Source organism: Fusarium solani, assembly GCF_023522795.1.
Source record: "Fusarium solani strain SB1 chromosome Unknown bctg00000001, whole genome shotgun sequence".
NCBI lineage: Eukaryota > Fungi > Ascomycota > Sordariomycetes > Hypocreales > Nectriaceae > Fusarium > Fusarium solani.
In genome coordinates this window covers 5221694-5242570 of record NW_027072156.1, presented here as the reverse complement: position 1 = coordinate 5242570, position 20877 = coordinate 5221694, and the positions used below count along the sequence as shown (strand labels likewise).

General features: G+C 51.1%; 6 protein-coding genes across 6 annotated transcripts; 3 read left to right on the top strand and 3 right to left on the bottom strand.

The window, feature by feature from the left end:
* Positions 1–866: 866 nt before the first annotated feature.
* Positions 867–2540, bottom strand: MRS44_003770 (uncharacterized protein; the record flags this gene model as incomplete). The annotated part of the gene is made up of 4 exons (XM_065623335.1): positions 867–1311; positions 1424–1932; positions 2265–2312; positions 2469–2540. 4 exons carry the CDS (start codon positions 2538–2540, stop codon positions 867–869), a joined length of 1074 nt encoding a protein of 357 aa, XP_065479407.1.
* Positions 2541–2628: 88 nt separating this feature from the next.
* Positions 2629–4435, top strand: MRS44_003769 (uncharacterized protein; the record flags this gene model as incomplete). The annotated part of the gene is made up of 2 exons (XM_065623334.1): positions 2629–3881; positions 3940–4435. The coding sequence occupies 2 exons, from the start codon at positions 2629–2631 to the stop codon at positions 4433–4435; spliced, it is 1749 nt and encodes a 582-aa protein (XP_065479406.1).
* A 2770-nt stretch (positions 4436–7205) lies between these two features.
* Positions 7206–8921, top strand: MRS44_003768 (uncharacterized protein; the record flags this gene model as incomplete). Its single annotated transcript, XM_065623333.1, has 2 exons — positions 7206–7342; positions 8303–8921. 2 exons carry the CDS (start codon positions 7206–7208, stop codon positions 8919–8921), a joined length of 756 nt encoding a protein of 251 aa, XP_065479405.1.
* Positions 8922–10044: 1123 nt separating this feature from the next.
* Positions 10045–12577, bottom strand: MRS44_003767 (uncharacterized protein; the record flags this gene model as incomplete). The annotated part of the gene is made up of 5 exons (XM_065623332.1): positions 10045–10432; positions 10863–11051; positions 11170–11830; positions 11893–12189; positions 12250–12577. 5 exons carry the CDS (start codon positions 12575–12577, stop codon positions 10045–10047), a joined length of 1863 nt encoding a protein of 620 aa, XP_065479404.1.
* Positions 12578–14956: 2379 nt separating this feature from the next.
* On the top strand, positions 14957–16534 carry MRS44_003766 (uncharacterized protein; the record flags this gene model as incomplete). The annotated part of the gene is made up of 1 exon (XM_065623331.1): positions 14957–16534. The coding sequence occupies one exon, from the start codon at positions 14957–14959 to the stop codon at positions 16532–16534; it is 1578 nt and encodes a 525-aa protein (XP_065479403.1).
* A 1143-nt stretch (positions 16535–17677) lies between these two features.
* MRS44_003765 (uncharacterized protein) lies at positions 17678–20373 on the bottom strand (the record flags this gene model as incomplete). Its single annotated transcript, XM_065623330.1, has 4 exons — positions 17678–19031; positions 19094–19779; positions 19841–19964; positions 20150–20373. 4 exons carry the CDS (start codon positions 20371–20373, stop codon positions 17678–17680), a joined length of 2388 nt encoding a protein of 795 aa, XP_065479402.1.
* Between the last annotated feature and the right edge of the window lie 504 nt (positions 20374–20877).

The window sequence follows — 20877 nt, the reverse complement described above, 5'->3', positions numbered from 1 at the left end:
GAAAGACAGTTGTGGATTACCAAGGCGAAGGAGATGGTCCAAGATCTTTGGGAGAGAGTATAGGGACCTTGAGGTTGATGATCTCGAGATTGAATTGCCTGTCAATAAGCGTCTGAAGACCTCAAGAAACAAGTTCACAGCGTGGCGCACAAAGAAGCGAGGACTGACGGCTGGAGGGATTTATGTTACCGAGTCGCCCATTCAATCCCCGGCTCAGTCCCCTAGGTCCTCAGTTGGCGGTCTGGATCTTGATGAATACGAGCAGTGGCAGCGCGATATTGAGGATGCTGACGCTTCTGTCACAGATTGCTACGACTACTGGCACATAAGGCGGCTCAAATACCCCCGGCTGTCCAGGATGGCCATGGATCTGCTTACTGTGGGACCTATGTCAGCCGAGTGTGAGAGGCTATTCTCGATCACTGGCCGCATGGTTACAAAGAGCCGCAATAGGCTAGATGCCAGCACAATTGGGCTTTGTCAGACACTACGGAGTTGGTTGCGTGCTAGTTTGATCGGGCCGCTAGATAGGATTCTAATAGACGACTGACAAAAACCACGACATCACCGAGGCATGGATGGGACCCATTAATTACCATTGTTAGACGAAGTAGGTTTCCATTCCATAAATTCCACAATATGGATCCACCCCCATAATGGATCCATTTCCACCCATTCCACATCGCAGTCAATAGTCAGCATCCATATCCACGCCATATTCACAAATGTGTCGTGGAGCGTCGTGGATTTGAACCCTGGTGAGAAGGATGGTTATTAGACCATTAGTCGGGTGCCTTGCCTTTCATCAGCTACTTAGTTAGTTCAGAGCTGACTGAGGGCCGATCGCTTTGGTCCGTGATGTGGTCTCAGATGCGTTCAGGCTTGACCTTCTTCCTTTTACTGCATAAATCCACCATCAATCCGACAACCTCGATCCTCAACTGGTCAAGCTCGTCTTCGGTCAGATGGCAAGGCTGGTGGCAGAGAAGCTTCGCCAGTCTGGCGCGCTCGGGGATAGAAGAATCAATCACTGGTTCTTCATTTCCTGAATCGAGACTTTGTTGGCCCACATCGTGTTCAGATTCTGAGTCAAGCATGGCCTCGTTGTGTGCAAGGACCGCGCCATGGTTCCGGCGGAAGACTGGGACATTCAGTACAGATCGCTTCCAGCGGAGCTGGATGGATTGCATGAAACTCAACGGTTCTACGTTGAAGATTCGATCAGCGCTTGTCAGGCTTGGGGCATCGAATGCCTGATCATGCAGAGCGAGCGCGATGATCGTCAAGATTGGACAAAGTAGGAGCTGTTCACTGGGGATAAAGTGGAAGGTTCGTCTTTAAAAGAGACTGTCGGTTAATACAGAACGGCCGGTAACTGGATAAGGAGGTATCGTGGGTAGGAGGCCTTGTTGGAAGAACTTACGGCCCAGCTTTGTTGTTCCCTCCCTTGTGATGGTTGGTTAACTTCATGGTCATGGCCGGGATGCACCGTTTCGTGTCAGGATGCCGCATAATCATCATCTGGATATCCTCGTAACAGAGAGCCTTTGGTTGCCCGTGTTCCGCCGGCTCCTGGAGGAAGAAGTCGTCCAAGACATTGCGGTCTGGATCCAAGGCTCCCGACGGATCGTCTTGGCCCTGGCCTGGTGTGGCTGAATGGACGGCTGTATTGCCAGATAGTGTTTTAATTGGCCCGTCTCTTATTTTCTCCTCCTTATTATCCACCAAGTCAGCAGGCTGAGCTCCGGTGTAGCACGAGACCTGGTAAGAGCCGGCCAGTTGAAGGCGAAGTGTTTCTCTCGGGAGGACAGTTGTGTCATATGCCCAAATATAGTGTAGGATTTCGCGCAGCCTATCTGAGTTGAGGAATGGCTTGCCATCAATGGTGGGCAGGCGATGCCCAAAGCGAGGAATCCAAATGGGGCGATCGTACTAACAACTTGTCAGTAAGAGCTGCTTGCTTGCCTTAACTGGTTGCTAGTCAATTCGCCCTACCGGCATCATTCAGTTGGGAGACTCGATAGAGAGACCAGCGATAATTGAGAAGGATGCGAGGTTGTCGCTCGTTGACGGAAAGACGGAGAGGAGAACATAAGATGGAATCGCATACTGCCTTTTAAGTGCAGGTAGACGCCGCCACGGGGGCTTATGCTTGCGGGTCACATGGGCGGCAAAGAGACGCATCCATTTCAGACAGTGGGTTATACAGTGCCGACCACCTCCAGAGGCCGCCAACTTTCTGCATAAAGTCTGTGGGCACGAACCTCATCGTGGCTGATGCGGGCAGTCACAGTGCTCAAAGGGTCAGGGAGCTATTTTGGGTCAGAAGTCGGGGCTTATTCTAGATGCATTATGCTGGATAAGAAGATGACAGTTATTGGTATTTTCTTACGGCTATAAGCGACCGTGGACGATAATAGGCATGTGACTGCTTCAGTTTTCCCGGTGCTTCTCGGTAAACGATGCACCACTTGTTGTAGCTGCGATACGACCTCCTTGGCGGTAGCCTTTTGTGCAACGATCTGAGCCGAAGGCGCCATGACGAACAATTTAGCGCAAGGTAGAGGAGATGTTTAGGTGGTAGTAAGTGCTGGTTAGAACAGTCGGACATATCTCGTGATAGTGACGATGGTATTGGAATTGAAAGATCCTAATTTGCAAGCGACGCCAAGGCTCAAACGCGGCCCAAAGCCAAAGCCGCCTTCAGAGCGCAAATCAAAGCCATTTTCCCCGCTTAAGAGGAAAGAGGAAACACACTCTCACGAGAAGAAGGTGTGGGTGCTACTTTTTCTCATCAATCATCGCATTTATGACCCAAATGCAAATAGCCGGGGCTCTCAGCGTGGTCAACTTATTGATGGCTATCGCCAACCATATCTTTCTGAGGCGGCAAAGTGGTTCTTAGTAAAGAAACAGACTATCCACGAGTGGTGGAAGCAGAGGGATAAGATCCTTGGTATTACTCCCAAAGAGACCACTTGGAGGCCAAAGTGGCCGGAGCTTGAAGATGAGTTATTCAGACGCTTTATTCAACGCCGATCAGAGAAGAAAATCGTTACGGTCTCTTGGTTCCGGACCACAGCTAAGCACCTTTTTGGAGAACTCTATCCAGAACACGAGCAGCTTTTCGGATTCTCGAATGGATGGTTCCTAAACTTCAAGAAAAGACACCGCATCGTTAAACGCCGCATCACCAACCAAGCCCAGAAGACCCCTGAGGAATATCGTGCTATTGTCAATAGCTTCTTACGTTTCCTACGCCGAAACACGCAAAGAAGAAAGCCTCCATCGCCAGAAGTGCCCCCAAGTTCCCATCTCGGCCGTACGAGAAGATCCCCTGATATCCTTGACTCCCCGCAACGCCGCTTTCATAATAACTGCATCCTCAACGTCGATGAGACTCCAGTACCGTTCGAGTATCTTGATGGTTCAACATATGCGTTATCGGGCGAGAAGACAGTGTCAGGGAAGACCGACAGGAGCGGCTGGAGCAAGAGAAAAGGCACGCTTATTCTCCCAATCTTCGCTGATGGATTTGGCCGGCTAAAACCAAAGCTGATCTTCGAGGGAGCTGAGCCACCAAAGGGGAAGATCCTACAGAGAGAGGGGCATCTTTATCATCCAGGAGTCACAGTTGAGTTCAACCCAACAGCCTACAATAATGAGAAGCTGTTCCTGAAGTGGTTGAACGAGGAGGTTATCCCCTGCAAAAGGCCATACAGGGAATTCATGCTTGTTATGGATGTGGCTAGCTTTCATAAGACTGACAACGTCACAATGCTATTAGGCCAGTCAAAGATTCTCCCGGCTATGATCCCTCCCGGCTGTGCAAGTCTTCTTCAGCCTCTCGACGTATCAATCAACAAGCCATTTAAGCAGTGGTTACAGCAATTTGCAGATGAATGGATAGCTGAGAGAGACAACGACCCCGGTCCGCAGTTCCAAACCGTGGACTGCCACTGAGAAACGAGTCATGACAACACACATCGTGGCCAAGGCGTGGGAACAGCTCCAGGAACGGCCTGAGATGGTTGAGAAGGCGTTTTATAGTTGCGGAATCGGCCTACGGCCCGATGGAAGCGAGGAGAATTTGATCAGCATTAAAGACATTAGGAAGGAAGAGATTGACTTCACCAACTGGGAAACTGCATCAAATCCCGCCGAGGGAGAGCATCAACACCAAGAGGTCGCTGGTGTGTACGATGGAGAGGAACTAGGGCTTCCAGAAGACGATCTCATCGAGTTACTGACGTCTCTTTCTACAGAGGAATTAGCGCGAATGGCCTATGAGAGGGGACTAACTGTCGATCACACAAGGAATGACATCAGGGAGGAACTTATACGTCGGCTTGTGGATATATCTACATCTTCTCAAGGCGAAGAACCCTTAGAAACAGAGGTATCATTGTCGCTGGGGACTCCCACGCCGGATTAGTAATACAGTCTGACCAATGAAAGACCACACACAGACGATATCAATGAAGCCGGCTGTGTTGAGAGGCATGCTGAAGAGGCGTTTTGTGTAGGCTGTTGAGGCGTTGTTCTATGAGCTTTGAACAGAGGGATTGAGGTCGGATGATGCCAAGTACGCCTTTCCTAATTAGGTAAGGTGAGCGAGGAACTTAGCGTAGTTCCACTTTGCCAAGCGTCCGAATTTCTCGAGTTTCTACGGTACTCGGGAGCTGAGAGCCCTTCAGTGGATTCCGGGAGCCCATAGGTTCACGGGTACCCGTGATTCTATTAGCTTCACGGGTCTTCTCACGGGGTGGGCATTTTGCAGTTTTATTGGCTGCTTTCGCCCCACCCCGAGGTCACACCTCGGCCAATCACATAAGCGCTTCCAGAGCTACACTTGCACTAACATTCCAGACACCTGCCTCAATTGTGGTTGAACAGGTCAATTGCAAAGAACAAGTTGCATTTGATATTACCGCTGGCTTTGCAAAATCTCAAATTATGAATAAGTATGGTTAGAGAGTCCAGAGACAAGAATTGCTTACGTCTTTGCTCAGCTGCTTGTCACCATATGGCATTCCACTCAGCCCAAACATGAGCTACGGCCGAGTCAGATCCAGCAATATATTGCGTTAATGAGAGGGGAAAAACGGGTCTTATGTACAGCATATACTCCCACTACAGGCTAGGTAAGATATAGAAGTTACGGCTACTTCCCTCTTATGGGTTTAAGAAATGATACTTGGGCTGGATAGAGATGGTGTTAATGGATATGTACCGGTACCTGATTTCACGGGACCCGTGAAACTAATAGAATCACGGGTACCCGTGAACCTATGGGCTCCCGTGGATTCCGTGGTTCCCCTTACGGTTGCTCCATCGCTAATTCGCCCAATATATTAGTCATCTTTACTACTCGCCCCATCCGTACCAATTGTTGGACGTTCTGGTACGGTCTGCTGCCCGGACTGGGATATGCCTTGTACCGGTAGGGCTAGACTGATTGGCCCTCCAAGCCGTACTAGGATATCCGCTGTACCTTTTTCAAGCTAGACCGGTATGACTTTCATACTGGTCTTGTCGGATTGGTCCAGCCCCACAGATCGGTACGCGGGTCAGTCCGGAGTAGTACAACAACATGGGCTGGTCCAAGCCATCCAGCATACCGGTCCACCTAGGATTGGTCACTTATTCTACTAGGACTCAGTCATCTTCGTACTGGTCCATGACGATCAGTACGTTATCGGTTCTGGTCTCCAAGACACCCCATACCAGTCTACGCTAACACGAATATGCATGCTCCCGGTACTCTCGCCCTAGATAAGAAACGCTCTCCCCAGTGCGACTCGATGCGAGGCGGGGAAAACCACAAGGAACAGGGTTTGGTGGATGATCTAAACAGGGGCCAGGAATCGGAAAAAACAATTTAACGAGATCTAGCGTTATGGGCCCCATGAGGCGTATTCTCCCAGGCGGAACAAACTTCATTCATTCACTCCAGCCCAAACACTGAGGTGCTACCCCAATCAAAAACAACGCTCATGGGTCGCTATAAGGATCAAATGATCGAGCAGATGGAAGAAGAGCGCGAGGATTTGGAACGAGCTTTGGATGATATCGAAGCTTTTGGCGAGAATTTCGAGTGGTATGAAAACTAACAATGTCCTCTTTGCGGCAAATAACGGAATCTCTTATTAGCCCTGATGAGCACTGCGACAGCAAAGTTTGCAGCAAGTCATGCTTCGCTCGCCACTGTTTCGGTTGGTGTCTTTACGCATAACCACCCCTCCGTGGAGGATAGAGACGGCTCAACTACGGTTACAGTGCAGCACCATACGAAGGATGGAGAAGGGAAGTTGGTGACTCGGACAGAAGTTGAACAACGACGGTTATGCGGACATCAAGATGCAAGACTTTTTCCAGGAGATTGTCGCATCGTCACCTCTCGTTTCGCCGGCGGTGTCGGTGAGTTGTGGCAATTTGAGCAGGAACGACAAATGTCGGAAATGATGGCACGGGGATCACCTTGAAGGGGAGGTCGGCTACTACAGTGGTACATACAAAGCAGTGCGTACAAACCAAGATTACTATAACACTGCACAAAGCCGCAAACTTGCACACGAGGACGATGTTAAATAATGAGGCCAGGCCATCCATAGGAGCCTGAATGTGTGAAAATGACCTTACCCTGAAGTCATGCTCTTACCCCGCATGAGGTCACGGGGTTACGCTGTATTGAAATGTGCCGCGCAACTAGAAAAGATTTCACAGCTTATGCAGCCTTCACACAGCCAGATTGCCAGCAGCACGTGACCAGAGAATCGCAACCCCGGTGTCAATACTTACGGAGTGGATATCGGCCAGTCTCTATATTATTAAAAATCATGTTATCCCCTCGATTGTGTTAAGGCTCCAGAATGTATTCCGCCCCACATCACCCCTGTCACATGATAGGTACATGGGGGGAACCTGACGACAAAAAAAGAGGCATCAATCAAGGTTGGGATGTAAGCAGTGTGAAGTCGCGATTTGTAACTCAAAATATTGTTGGGACTTCTATCACAGGTTAATTTAGGTAGGAAAATAATGTACCATTCATATTGTGCAATTTCATTGGTCAGAAGTCCCTGTAGTGACCCGACTGGGGCCATTCGTGTGGGTTTTCAGGAGTTCGTAGGAATTGTCGTTTTGGTTATGCTGTGCTTCGGCGGATCGAGGAAGGGGTACGGTGGCAGGGGGATGGAGTCAAGATGGGAGATGTGACGCGATCATATCACTCGCGACGCGTTTTTGCTTGTGGCAGTGCAGACAGTCAAGTTGCTGAGGCTGGGGCCAGTGGCTCCGGACGAGACCTGTGGGGCTCCACAGCTGCTCAAGTTGAGGCGAGGTGGAGGAATGGCCACTAGAAAGGAAATCTTAGGTCAAACCTCGGGTAATTTTATCCTGAGTCCCGCCTCGTCCGTATCCTCCCCGCCGTTCGTCGCGACAATAGCACCACAAAGCTTCACAGGGACTTGACCTTGCCGCCAGCATAGTTATTTGTTGCAGAGCGACGGCAAAGGATAATGAATCGTGGGGTAATATCTTACTACATAAGAACCATGATAATGCGCTTAAGGGTCACGGCATTATCGTATATACATACGCTTGCCGCTTGACTCTGCCCAGACGTTCTACCCTCATGCTCGTCTCTTCTAGCGAGGGGCCACCCCAAAATAGTACCTTATTCCACCATCCACAACACAAGAAATAAGAGTCATTTCTTCCGTGTTCAGAATGACACGGGTCGCGGGATCACAGAGTTGCGCCTCTGACTTGTGACGGGGGAAAGAATAGATCTTCCTTAGAGAGCCTGCCACGAGAAGGAATCGGGGAGAGGACTGAAGGTTTGGATCGCATTGATTGAGGACGACGGATAGGATAGGCAGGACGAGGCGCATGGGCAGGACGGGTCGACCGTGGTGGAAATTGACGAGAGGATAGGCGTCGAGGGCGAGGAGGGGATATGCGTTGTGCGAGCCTTAGGATATCGATCATTGCCTGATCATTATTTGTTCTGACATTTTGCTCTGTTTGTCGATTCGTTGGGGCCATTGTGGTGTTGCGTGTTGCATGAAAAGTTGGTTGCGAGATTCTGAGCAGAGATCAGAGCGAGCGACCCCGTTTAAATAACCTGACTTACTCTCATCCTAGCCATATGGCGCTAGGTTCGAATACGGACAAAAAGACCGAAAACTGTTGGCTCTAACACACTCTAAAACCACTTAGTCGTGGTTAGAACCAACAACAAACTTTGGATGTTTTCTTGTCCCCAACACGCCAACACACACCCCAGATGATACCACAGTGAGGCTATCGTCCAGCTGCTGCTCGAGAAAGGCGCCGATATCGAGGCGAAGGATGAGAAAGGTCGGACGCCGCTATCATGGGCCTCTACAAGAGGGGACAAAGCTATCGTCCAGCTGCTGCTCGAGAGGGGTGCCGATATCAAGGCGAATGATATGAAGGGTAGGACGCCGCTATTGTGGGCCGCAGAGAATGGGCATGAGGCAGTCGTCCAGCTACTGCTCGAGAAGGAAGTCAACATCGAAGAGATGGAGAAGTGGGATGGTCGGACGCCGCTATTGTGGGCCGCTGCGAGAGGGAACAAGGCTATCGTCCAGCTGCTGCTCGAGAAAGGCGCCGATATCAAAGCGAAGGATGAGGAAGGTCGGACGCCGCTATTGTGGGCCGCTGTGAGAGGGGACAGGGCTATCGTCCAACTGCTGCTGGAGAAGGGCGCCGATATCGAGGCGAATGATATGAAGGGTAGGACGCCGCTATTGTGGGCCGCGGAGAATGGACATGAGGCAGTCGTCCAGCTGCTGCTCGAGAAGGGTGCCGATAACAAGGCGAAGGATGAGAAAGGTCGGACGATGAGAAAGGTCAAATGGGCGCCCAACTCTATCGCGCTCGCGTCGCGATAACGGGGCGCTCGAAGGACCCGACCAGTTTCCCTCTCGGATCTTATGATAGATTCGAGCGTGGTAAAGATCCGCAGTAGGTCTCTAAACTCACAGACCAGTACACTTTAATAATTGATGTTCTATTTTTACTTTGGTATATATGCTAAAATTAATACACAATAAATGTATTGGATTCTATGTAAACAGTCCGTGACTGGTTCATGTCGGTGGAGATCATGGCCCAAGACTGAGCAGAGCCGAGGAGTATCACGTCTGGTAGTGCGTAGCTTGTGCAATCAAATTATGTTAATAGCTGGATAGCTAGTCTACATAAGGGACGTGCAAATGAGTGATTGTATACAGGACAGTGGCGCAGCCAATCAGTACGAGTCTTTTTTTTTTTTTTTTTTTTTTTTTTATATCAGTGGAGTCTAGGTAGCTCAGCGGTTAGTTGTGAAGGCTCCCCTGACCGTAACAGCCTCTTATTTAGCCTGGTAAGTTGCTGATATTTAGCTTCAATACTAAATTTCTCTCACGAGGAATTTCGCCTGGTAAATCTTAAAGTACCTTGAATCTCTTTCACCTTCCCTTCAGGGGTTTCTCACACGAGAAGTCTCATAAACGTACTAATTTTAGCCCAAACAGACTTTCTCGCAAGAGCAGTTTCGCAAGGCACTATCTTAAGTCAGGTCACCCCGCTCAGTTTCCCCAGAGAGAGTGGAGCAAAACGCCCAAGCAAACCCCATCGATATCCTATTGTGCCAAACGAAATAGCATCTACTATGAGCATCAAGCTACGGACTACGGTCTCAGGTGTAGAACCGAGGCATACTGCCCTCTAGATCACCCGGCTGACAACTCCCAGCAATCGTGCACGCTGTTGAAATGAGAAGATGCTAATTGCTTAATTCATATCTCAAAGTGAAGTAGGGGAACCACTATTTATGTACAGGCACGATTTCTTGTAGAATGTTCCTCCTTCTTCCACACCTTGCCACTGACTTGGTCGCCTCACACTTGTGATCTCCAACACACGCATGTGACCAGTGGCATGAAGGAACAATATGTATTGCAGCACTCCTTGGTTCATTTAAGGTGCATCCCACCCATCTCAAAGTCCCCGACCCAGAAGAGCATGATGATATTAAGTTCTCCCACGATTCTTGAGTTTCGTACAGTAGTGCACTTGCAGACCCGAGCCGCCTCGTTCGGGGAAACGTTTAGCAAATCGCCGACGAATCTCCGCCCACTCAAGCTGCTCCTCTTCCTTCAGTTGTATGAGGAAGTTATCTTCATCGTCTGAATACTTTGCCCGTCTTGCTGGAGCTCGTCGTCGTGTTTTTCGTGTCGTAACCGAGTGGGTTGAATCGGAGATCTCATCGTTGACATGTACATGATTTGTGAAAAGGGGCCACTCAAACTGGAATTGAAATGTCGTCTTGCCATTTTCGGTAATGCGTTTCATCGAAACATTCTCGAGCGGCCATTCCTGAAACCGAGCAAGAAACGCACTGGCCTCAGAGGGAATAGATCTTGCATGCGATGGTGTTGGACTCAACACGCCGAGTGCCGACGTGTCAGGCTCCCTCAATGAGTGTGCGACAGCTCCTTCCCGGCTTTCGATCCCGCTCCGGCTTGCCGTTAGCTACAATCGACCCCTCACGTGCTACGTGATTAGCGAGCTACTCGTCAAGCGGTACCGATGGACTCTGACCGCGGACAAGCAAGTGCCATCCACCCGGAGTCAAATTAAATACCGGTAAGCAGTGGATAACCCGCTGCGAAAAAGCTATCTCTAAGGAAGCATTCCTACACGAGCATTGGCAAATGTTCAGGCTGAACGACAAGACAGGACTAGCATTTATTATATCTCAACATTCAATTATCTACCTCTCTTCCCGAAAAACAATTGAGTTGAGCTACTGTGCTTGACTGGCTTAACCCCCGAGTTTGGTCGAGTACCGGACTTGGATCGTGCCCTCAGAACGGTGGGGGGGAAGGGCGCGCTGGATAGCGGCCCAAGAATCGCCATCTTGTTTCATCCTGCGCACAGTTTCATCCTCTTCTGACGTCCATCTTGCACCGGATGATTTTGCAACTGAACGCAAGGTCTTAGACAGACTTCTGCGCTTCTTCGGATTCGACACGGATCTGCCAGCATGCAGCTGACATAAATCGGAGTCCCAGTCAAACTGTAATTGAAATGTCGCCTTGCCGCCCTCAGTGATGCGTTTGAGCAAAACGTCTCCCGAGAGGCCATTCCTCGAACCGAGCAAGAAACATGTTAGCCCCGGACGGGGCTGGTGTTACTTGTGACGGTGTTGGGCTGTCAATGTCGCGTCCAGACGTTCGGATCGCACTCGGCAACTGTGTGGCATGTGTTGTCGATCGTCTTTGGCGAGAGTTCCGAGAGCCCCGAGAACTGTCGGCGGTGCTGCGGACCGAACAGGAAACGGACTTCAAGACCTTGCGGCGCTTGCGACCTTGGTGTGAACCATCGGCATCACCATCTTCCGAGTTAGAATCCCCGCTGTCTACGAGTGAAGGAGAGTTCTTGTCCCGATAGTTGAGGCCGTCCTCACTCTCTGAACCCTCACTATCTGCATCACCGTCCTTGGACTGCATCGTTTTATGTATTTGCATGGAGATGCGACGGGAACGACGAGGAGACGGGGACGGGGACGATACTCGAGCTTCAGAGGGCGATTCGAATCTAGCCTCCGCGAGCTCGGACGCAGCATCGCCCAAGACTTGTGCTTGATGCGGTTCGGCCGAAGCCCTTGCGGGAGATGGGGTGTGGGCTTCAGAAATGGCATCGTCGTGCGAACTGCCGGCGGGTGCTTCGCTTGCCTCGAGTGACGCTTGGGTCACCTCGACGGGGCTGGTAGTCCGCGGAGAGTGTGTGCAAGTCGAGGGGAGTCCGGATGACCCTGGGCGTCATGACAAGCGCCATGGTCAGAGACGGCATGGACCATCATGTTGCTCCGTTCACTGACTGGTACGGGTCGAAGCTCTTGCCCGTCCGCCGCAACCGAGTATGGCTCGCTTTCAGGGCTAGTAGGAGGGGTTGCGAAATTAATATCTTGAGAGGCGGACGCATCTCCAGTGAGTACGTGATTAATCTTGCAACAAGATTTCTGGCTCGGTTCGGCATCAGCGAGGTGAGAAACTTGCGTCTCACTCGGCCAAGCTAGGGCGGCTTCCGCTTGAGCTAGGGATACTATTGGCGCAGTGACCACGCCAATGGCAACTTCTAATTCAGTTGCGCCATGTTCGGTACCGGTGAGATCTAGATGTCGGTTGTCAGACTCTTCCACCTAAACGGAGCATCACGGCGTCGAAGACCTACCCAGATAGTCCGGGGTGCTGGCACGTGTTGCGCAAGATTGCAAGTTGTTGAGTTCTCGACTGTCGTCATTTTCATCTTCAGTATCAGACTCGACATCAGAGGGAATGCAAATCGCTGTGTCGCTGGATTTTCCAGGGGCCGAGAGCGCTTTCTTCTTCTGCAAAGATACCGTGTCTGGCTGAGAGGCAGGAGGGGTGAGGCTTTGCCGCAGCTTCCGCTGTTCAGAGTCAAAAGTCGCCGAGGCCATGCTTGCGTTGCAGAGTGCGGAGAGGAAAAGAGAAAAGGGGTTTGGTGTTCGCAGTGCAGCCAGGTGAAGATGGGCGGGCATTGTCCGGCTTATATGCTCGCTGCTGAACCATGCGGCAATATGAGTCCTAACCGCTTGCGGGCGCCCAGCTCGATGTCTCCCTGCTGCCTCCCTGTGTTCTTCAAGATGGTGATGGGTCGGATGGAGGCAGACACGTAACACTGCTTCTCCTTCGTCCCAATCACTTCACTGCCGGGCCACACCAAGGCAGCTATGCTGAACACATGATGCCCCCCCTCGATTCAGCTTGCCGCACATCGTCAGGGATTCGCGCCACTCGTTGGCAAGGCAGAGTCCTCGGGGAGATACCAGATGAGGCAGGTCTTCATGCCTGTTGGGCTGTTCACGCACGACGCGTCATTTCCAAGCGGTCACATAGCATCGGGTAGAAAGTTCCCGGCAGCACTAGCTCTCCCGTCTGACCGTGATGGAGCTCAACGCCGCGCCTGCGCATGTTGGTCGTTCACAGCCACGAACTTGTTGAGCCATTCAGAAGACGGGAGAGCACCAGATGCCGTCACAAACGCCTCATGAACCCGCAGCAGTGAGACAAACGGGGTTGACATGCGTGCAACACCAACAACTCGCCGAAAATGCGCCCGTCCCCGTCCGCATCCCCGTCCCCTCGTCCCCTCGTCCCCCAATCATCCGTCTCAGTTCGCTGGACTGCTCTCGATTTTGAAGCCGCTGAGCCATCGCGAGCGGCGCCGGGCAGAGGGATCGTTCTCCCAAGCGGCAGGAAGTCTCGACACCCCTGAGCAGAGAAATGGTGACTCGGACCCCGCCAAGCGAGTTGTGACCTCACTCTTCGCCCAGATCTGGGGACCAATCGGGGAGCAAGGTCGTGTCGGAAGCCTCCGTAGCCACCCGTGCCAGTTTCAGGAGGCGGGCCCGAGATGGCACCATCCACCATTATGCTTTGAGGGGCGGGGAGGGGATTGATGAGCCGCTGCGGCATTTCTGCCATTGGCTGGGCGTTATTGGAGGCCTCACGAAGACAAGAATTGCCATGAGATGCTCTGCTGCCTGGGAAGCATCGAAGCGCTGAGAGGCAGTCTGGCGGGAGGAACGCCTCTGGGCTGCAAGTCGTTGTTAGACTCCGTGAGAAGAGGGCGGAAAGGAAAGCCATACGAACCGCAGAGTAGGAAAAGGTGACCTAGGATATGATGACCATGAGTGGTAGTATTCTTCTCATGCTGTCTAAGACCTGGCTCTGGGGACGAGAGCAGGCGTCGCCTTGATCGATCGATTCCTGCAGAGCTTAATCTCAATGCAAGACGATGACGCGGCAGGAGAGGGGCTGGGGCTGGGGCTGAAGGCAGCGATGGCCGCCGAAGAGTTGAAACGGTGGATGCAAATGGGCGGAGGGTGGGAGGAAGCAGAGGTCAAAGATACATGTTCACATAGCCGGAGGAGGTTGCTATCTTATATATAGAGAGTCACGTGATGCGTGGTCGGAAGCGTAGGCGGCGAGAGCGCTTTTGCCCGTTTAGGCGGTGCCGCTAAACCGGAGGCAGCAGCAGCGAGTCCGCGATTACTCCTACTTAGACCAAGAGAAGGTACTTATGAAAAACGAAAAGGGACCAGGACTAAGCACTTCGATTCTTTCCCGTATGTAGATAAATCATCAGTATGGTTAAACATAATCGCCATGGCTCATTTGTAACTGATTACTACTTCATTCACTTCATTCACTTCATTCACTTCATTCACTTCATTCACTTCATTCACTCCCGTATTTAGGCAACTTAGGAGCCCATAATCGAGGTTACATACAGTATTGAGCACTTGCACGCTCCTCTCCTACAATAACCCTTGTTGTAAAAACAAAGTCCCACATATCAAGCATAAGTACACATGCACACTGTGTACAACCTTGCTCCATTCTGGCAGTATGCGCATTCATGTACTTACCTGGCCAGTACAAATGACAGTACTCTCGACTCGCACTGCCAGCCTGTCCCCACTTCCCCAGATTCGCGCCATGGGCTTCCAGGCAGCAGCGGTACTTCTGAGTACCTTATTCGCTCGACCAGAAACTGCTTACACCCCCAAAAGAAGGCCTAATTCTGACAAAAACATCTGCTTATGAGGTAGAGCTATGTACTCGGATGACCCCACCCTAGACTTTACAAAGAGCATGTTGTTTTGGAGCGGCAGATGCAAGTGCTCAATACCGTATCGACTCGACAAATTGACAAAACCTGGTGGGTCCTGGTACCCCTGCTTCATGCAAGTTCTATTCCTCATATAGTTAGTATGTGATGATGAACTCTCGAGGCTCTTCCCCGCAATATCAGACAAGGGTTTTGCAATGTTGAGGGATTTTCCCCCTTCCAACGTAAATCACCTGTTTTTTCATCCGATGTGAAGCTATCATGACCCCCTTTTTTGCTCAAAATGACACTTGTGGAGCGGTCAGTCAATATTACGCCCCGGAAATCAGGACCAAAAAAGAAGCCGCTGTCCCATCGGAAATATACTCCTCCAAAGCCCCTGCAACGCCGTGAGAATACATACTCCCCACGCAAGAAAGTCGAGGTCCTTATGTTCCTAGAGCATCATAGGATATACGATCCAGATCACTACTTTTCTGTCAATGGTTATCGTCATCCACTAGCCAGAGAAGCCGCAGTCCAGTTCCTAATTCCTGAGTTTACAATATACCGTTGGAAACGGGATAAGGAGGCCATCCTTGATATCAAGAAACGAAGATATTCCCCCCACTGGCCGGACCTCGAGGACGAGCTTTTCCGGCGGTTTCTAGAGGCCCGGGACAAGAAGCTTATCGTGACGACTGGATGGTTCAGGAGACAGGCCCAGATTATCTGGGATGATAAATACCCTCAGTCAGTGAAGGTATTCACATTCTCAAATGGCTGGTGGCTGGGCTTTAAGCGGCGGCGAGGCATCGTCAAGCGTCGGATCACCAAGGAGTCAAGTCGTCGCCCCGAGGAATACAAGGCTGTCACGAATAACTTCCTCCGCTTTATCCGCCGGGTATCTAATAACACCAATACACTGCAATTGCGCCACGACCAGTCACCCAAAATGACTATAAATTATATCCTTGACTCGCCCGTTCGTCGCTTTGAGAAGAAATGGACTTTAAACGTCGATGAGACCCCGATTCCATTCGAATATCTCGATGGAAGTACGTGGGAATTACGTGGGGCAAAAACCGTGGCCGGCAAGACCGACCGTAGCGGGTGGAGCAAGAGACAGGCCACCCTGATCATGTATATCTTCGCCGACGGGTCTTTCCGACTAAAGCCCAAGATCATCTTCCACGGCACCGCCGGTCCACAAGGCAGGATTTTCGCAGATGAGGGCCATCTTTATGCACCAGACGTGACTGTCGCGTACAATGAGACAGCGTATAATAATGAGGACCTATTTTATGACTGGATCAAGGACGAATTGGCGGACGTACAGGCGAAAACACGAGACTTCCTTCTCGTAATGGACGTCGCCACATTTCACAAGACTGACAAAGTCACAGACCAGCTACGGCAACAGAAGGTGACGAGGGCGCTTATCCCGCCGGGCTGTACGGGTCAGCTTCAACCGCTTGACGTGTCCGTCAACAGACCATTGAAGGACTTGCTACGAGAAGAAACCCTTATTTATATGATAAATAAGGAGGCCCAAGGGCAGACAGAGTGGTCCGTCAAGGATAAGAGGATAATGACAACATGGGTCGTCTCACGGGCTATCCAACGACTTGCCCAACGCCCTGAGATGATTGCCAAGTCATTCACAACCTGCGGTATTAGTGTGAGACCCGACGGGAGCCAGGACCACCTCATACACATCAAAGACATCGACGAGATCGATTTTACGGGTTGGGAGACTGCTGAGGAGGTTATCGTCAAGGAGGAAGAAGTTGTGAATACCCTCACGGACTTTGAGGAGCTTATGTTAGCTGGGGACGAAGACAACACCCAGAGGACCTTTATATTGGTCTCATGCAGCTAAAGAAGGAACAGCTAAAGATAATGGCTAAGGGGCTTGGACTTTTGGTGGGTGGGAATAAGGATGACATTGTGAGACGGCTGATGAGGAAATATACCGACGGGACTACTGCCGAGGCCCCGATTACAGTGGAGGAAGAGCCTGAATCATGTATTGTAGTTGTACCTTAGCTATTGATTTGTCCTTCGTCGTCTCTATCGACCTTGCAAAAACACACCTTTCCCCGGCTCAAGACATCGTCGGCAGCCTGACTACTTCGCACCCTAACCTAACCGTAGTAATGGCCTTCTTTTGCTAGGAAAATCCCTGTATTTTGACCGGGAGAGGAGGGCTGCCTGTACTCGAGGCGGTAGGTCTGTCTAATCTCGAAGGGTTCGGCGCGTTCAAAGTCATGGGTGACGTCTATTTGGCCCTAGTTAGCTTCCGTTGGGAATGCCCTCACTTCTGCACATACAGACGATATCAATGAAGCCGCACACCAGCGATGGCCTCGATTGGGGCATGCCAGCGGCCGTGACACGAGGAATTTGCCAAAATCAAGGAAGAGGGGGAGATGACCTGACGTTGTGTTCTGATTCTCATACTAACTGTATGAGGAATAGAACTTGCATGAAGCAGGGGTGCTAGGACCCACCAGGTTTTGTCAATTTGTCGAGTCGATACGGTACTGTACCAGCTCCACGATACTAGCTTCTTTGTAGGCATAATTAACGTGATTCTGATAGAGGATCCTAGAATGGCAAATGCACCTTCCACCCCATGCTCAGTTACAAACACCTTTCAAAGTACGCTGCGAATACTTTGGATTGAAACTTGGAGACCCGGTGTCGCCGTCAGGAATCTGTTTCAATTGTAATAGGAGCTTCCTGATGTGCTCTGAGATGATGGCTGTATCGACCTCATTTGTGCTATCTAGAGTACGTCCACCGCGACTCTCCAGCCTAGTATTAGAACGATGTAAGCATCGTGGGGATCAGCAAGCCCCAGCGATATCTTTGCTAGAGGTTGACCGTGCGTTTTATCAATGGGCTTGTGGGCGACGAACGGGCCTCTGGGGTTGGAGAGGGAATCGGAAATTCCTCGAGCATGTACGAAATTGATTTGCCTCTACATAGGAAACATATTCTAAGTGAATCGCGGATCCTCTCACTCGCGAAGCTTTACTCCATGTTCCGTCTTGACGTGATTCTTGAAATGATTCAGGCTTTCTAGAGGAAGAGGTCTGCCTTCGGTCTTACAGCTGGGATGATAGCAGACCCAAGGAGACTCTGGAGATTTCCGCTGTAAATGAACTCGGTCGACATGAGTCATCATGTGGGAGACTCTCGTGAATCTGCGAGTTCTTGCCCCGTAAGATAGCTGCTCGTCTCCTATACAAACGGGACACTGGGTTTTTTCCAACTTGCGAGGTATCGCCTCATCCTTTTCAGCCTCCTGCGAAGCGAGACTCGTCTCTTGAGCGCCAGATCCACCTACTGTACTGGCCATCAACTTTTGTGTGGGACGTCGTACCTCCCGGCAGGACGCTAGAGCGATCAAAAGGCCAATCGCGCAGACTTTGCGCGCCTTCACCTTGTCCGAGCTCAAATCCCGGTTAAAGTCGCAGAGAATCATCCGTACTTGATTCCGTTCCTCTAGCTGATGGTGGATCATGGGCCCGATGGTCGTGTCGAGGGTGGCTCCACTCAGTTGTCTTTCCAACTCCTCGTCATGGAGCCTGCTCCTGCATGCGTCCCGATACACCCTCGTCATCTCGTCCCGAAATTTCTTCTTGGCATTTTTCAGCCTACTTTGTAGTCTTCTGTATTCATCCAACACCGTTTTTGGTGCTCGGTTGAGGAACCCATAGTCGCACTTGATTGTAGCCGACATGCTCTCCGTACGCTCCAACAGTATCTCGATCGTTGGATCAGTACCTAGCTTTTCAAGTTCCTCGCTCGGTATTTCTTTGGGGATCGCTGCGTCACACCCGATACTCATATGTGTGAACGCTCTGGTCAAGCCGTCGTCTGAGGGCTCTTCTCCCAGGAAAGCCATCTGGGTGTTCCAGCCGACGCGGAAATTCAGGTATGCGTTCTGGAGACAGCCTGTCATAGGGTCATGCCGCATTACCTGGTCAACAATGGCGTCGGGGGCAACGTGAACAAGAGCCTCTGCTAACCCTCGTCTCAGGCAATAGGAGGTCAACCTTTCCTCGAAATTGACACCTGTGCCGAGGCGATTGAGACAGAATGCGTAGGTTGCGTAGATCATAGCTTCCGTCGGAGACTTCTCCCACCCTCCGGACTCGACTTGCACGGACTTCCGGAAAACGGGAATCTTCAGCATATGTGGCTTCCACTGGACCTTGACTGCGCCACGGCCCAGTTTCGTGTTGAAGAAGGGTTCGGCCGAATCATAGCCGGCCACCTTAATGGCGCGATCCCTTAGGGCCCTCGCTAGGATGTGGGTAATCGGGCAAAGAATAGGAAGGACATGCTCTCGAAACAAGAATATCGTCCTGCAAGTGTTGGTTAGCGACACCCATGAGACATAGTCCGGCTTAATAGCGGCTGTACGTACGGTTTGGGCTTCCTATCAACGCCCTTGTGGTGTTTTAAAATAACCTCCATCGCTAGAACATCTCTGCCGCCCATGGGGTCTTTGACGATCCAGAGTACCAGGTCTTCGTAGCATAGACATTTGTATCGCCGAACCGGATCATTTTCCGGGCCGCCATCAGACAAGGCTGAAAGGGGGTTTTGTTTCCCGGGATCACCGAAGGCTGCTGGATCCGCTTCGCTTATCTCGGTGTCATCTGTGGCGTCAGAGTCGAACCCGTCGTCGAATCCGTCGTCCCCTAGCGGCTCCTCAGAGAAGTCGAAGTCGTTGAATGGGTCAGCGGCATCGCTTTCTCCATCGACAGACATAGTGTCGTCTCCGTCGATCTCATCTCCATGCTCTGGCCTGCTGTCAGGCCCAGGCCGGTCGCCTGCCGTGACGAAACCAGAATCCGTGCTCTCCCGGAGCGGATCCCCACGACCTTGGGTTTTGGTTCCGTCGACAAGTTCTGCTGGCCGACACCCGGTGTAAGCCTGAAATAGGATGATGGTCGCGAGGTCCAGACGGTCATCTTCGGTGGGAAAGACGGACTCATCGACCGCCCAGTGGTGGGTAAGCACCTTCAACAGGTCATCGGAACTCGCCACGGGCTTGGAGCCCGGTTGATCGTCAAGGTCAAACATCGTCTGCAGCTCGACTTTGCAATACTGGCAGTCTGGTTAGCCTTTCAACTGCAACGCAGCCCAAGACGACTCCTTTTAGACGCACCTTGACGATTTCTTCGCAATCATTCTTGTTGATGACCCGGCCTCCCTTGGCTCTCCGATACAGCATTTTAAAGTCTCGCCAGTATTGGTTAATGGTCTTGTACTTGTACCGCTTTCGCCTAAATCTGACATATGTTTCGCAGATCCAGAAAAGGAAACATTGGATAAAGCCTTTGTCGCATTCTGGAGATCTGATGACCTTGAGCCAGCACCGTCCTTGCTGTGTTTCGCGACAGTATCTGGGGGAGGAGCGGGATCAGAGAAAGGCATCTAAAGGGGAGGAGCGGTTGCCACTTAGCAGCGGCCTTACCTCTTGAACTTTTCTCTGATGTAGTAAATATTGGCTTTGGTGTTGTCGGAATCGGGAGGCGGGACGTAATTGATTTGGTTGAGTTTTCTGGTCATCTGCCGGTAGTGGCTGGGGCTGAGCTTCCGCTGGCCCTCCTCCCGCATGAGCTGGGACTTTCTATGCCATCTCTTCGCGGCATCCTGCAGGGTGTGGGAAATGTCTGGATGTGTGACGACGGGGGCCATAGCAGCCTGCTGGGTAGAAGCAGATTGTGCAGCTGGGCAAACAGTAGATTTTGCAGTAAGGCGAACCCTGCCGGAGAGCTGCAGTCAAAGAGAGAAGAGCGCTTGGGTTCCGCCATGTCGCTGAGAATTGTCGTTGCTTGACGCTGACAGCTATATATTGGTTCGAAAGCTGTCAGCTATCTGTTGTTGTTAGAGACTAGCGGGATTTAGGGGGGGTAATAAGCCCCTGCTAGGCAAGGGCAGGGGGGATGTAATGTGATGGAGGGGGGGCTGTCCGTGATGACGGCAGGGCAGGTAGGTGGGGTAGCAGGATTGCCGCGGTTTTTGCCTCTAAAAGCGGCGGCACACCATGCCGTATTTGGCGGCGAAAACCGCGACACTGAGACTTATTGTATAATTATTTATTATAAGTAAAAATATATTATAATCTCTTTTTAATTATTTTTAAAAATATTATTCTTAAATAAAAAAAAAACTTTTTTTTTAAAGTATTATTATTATAAA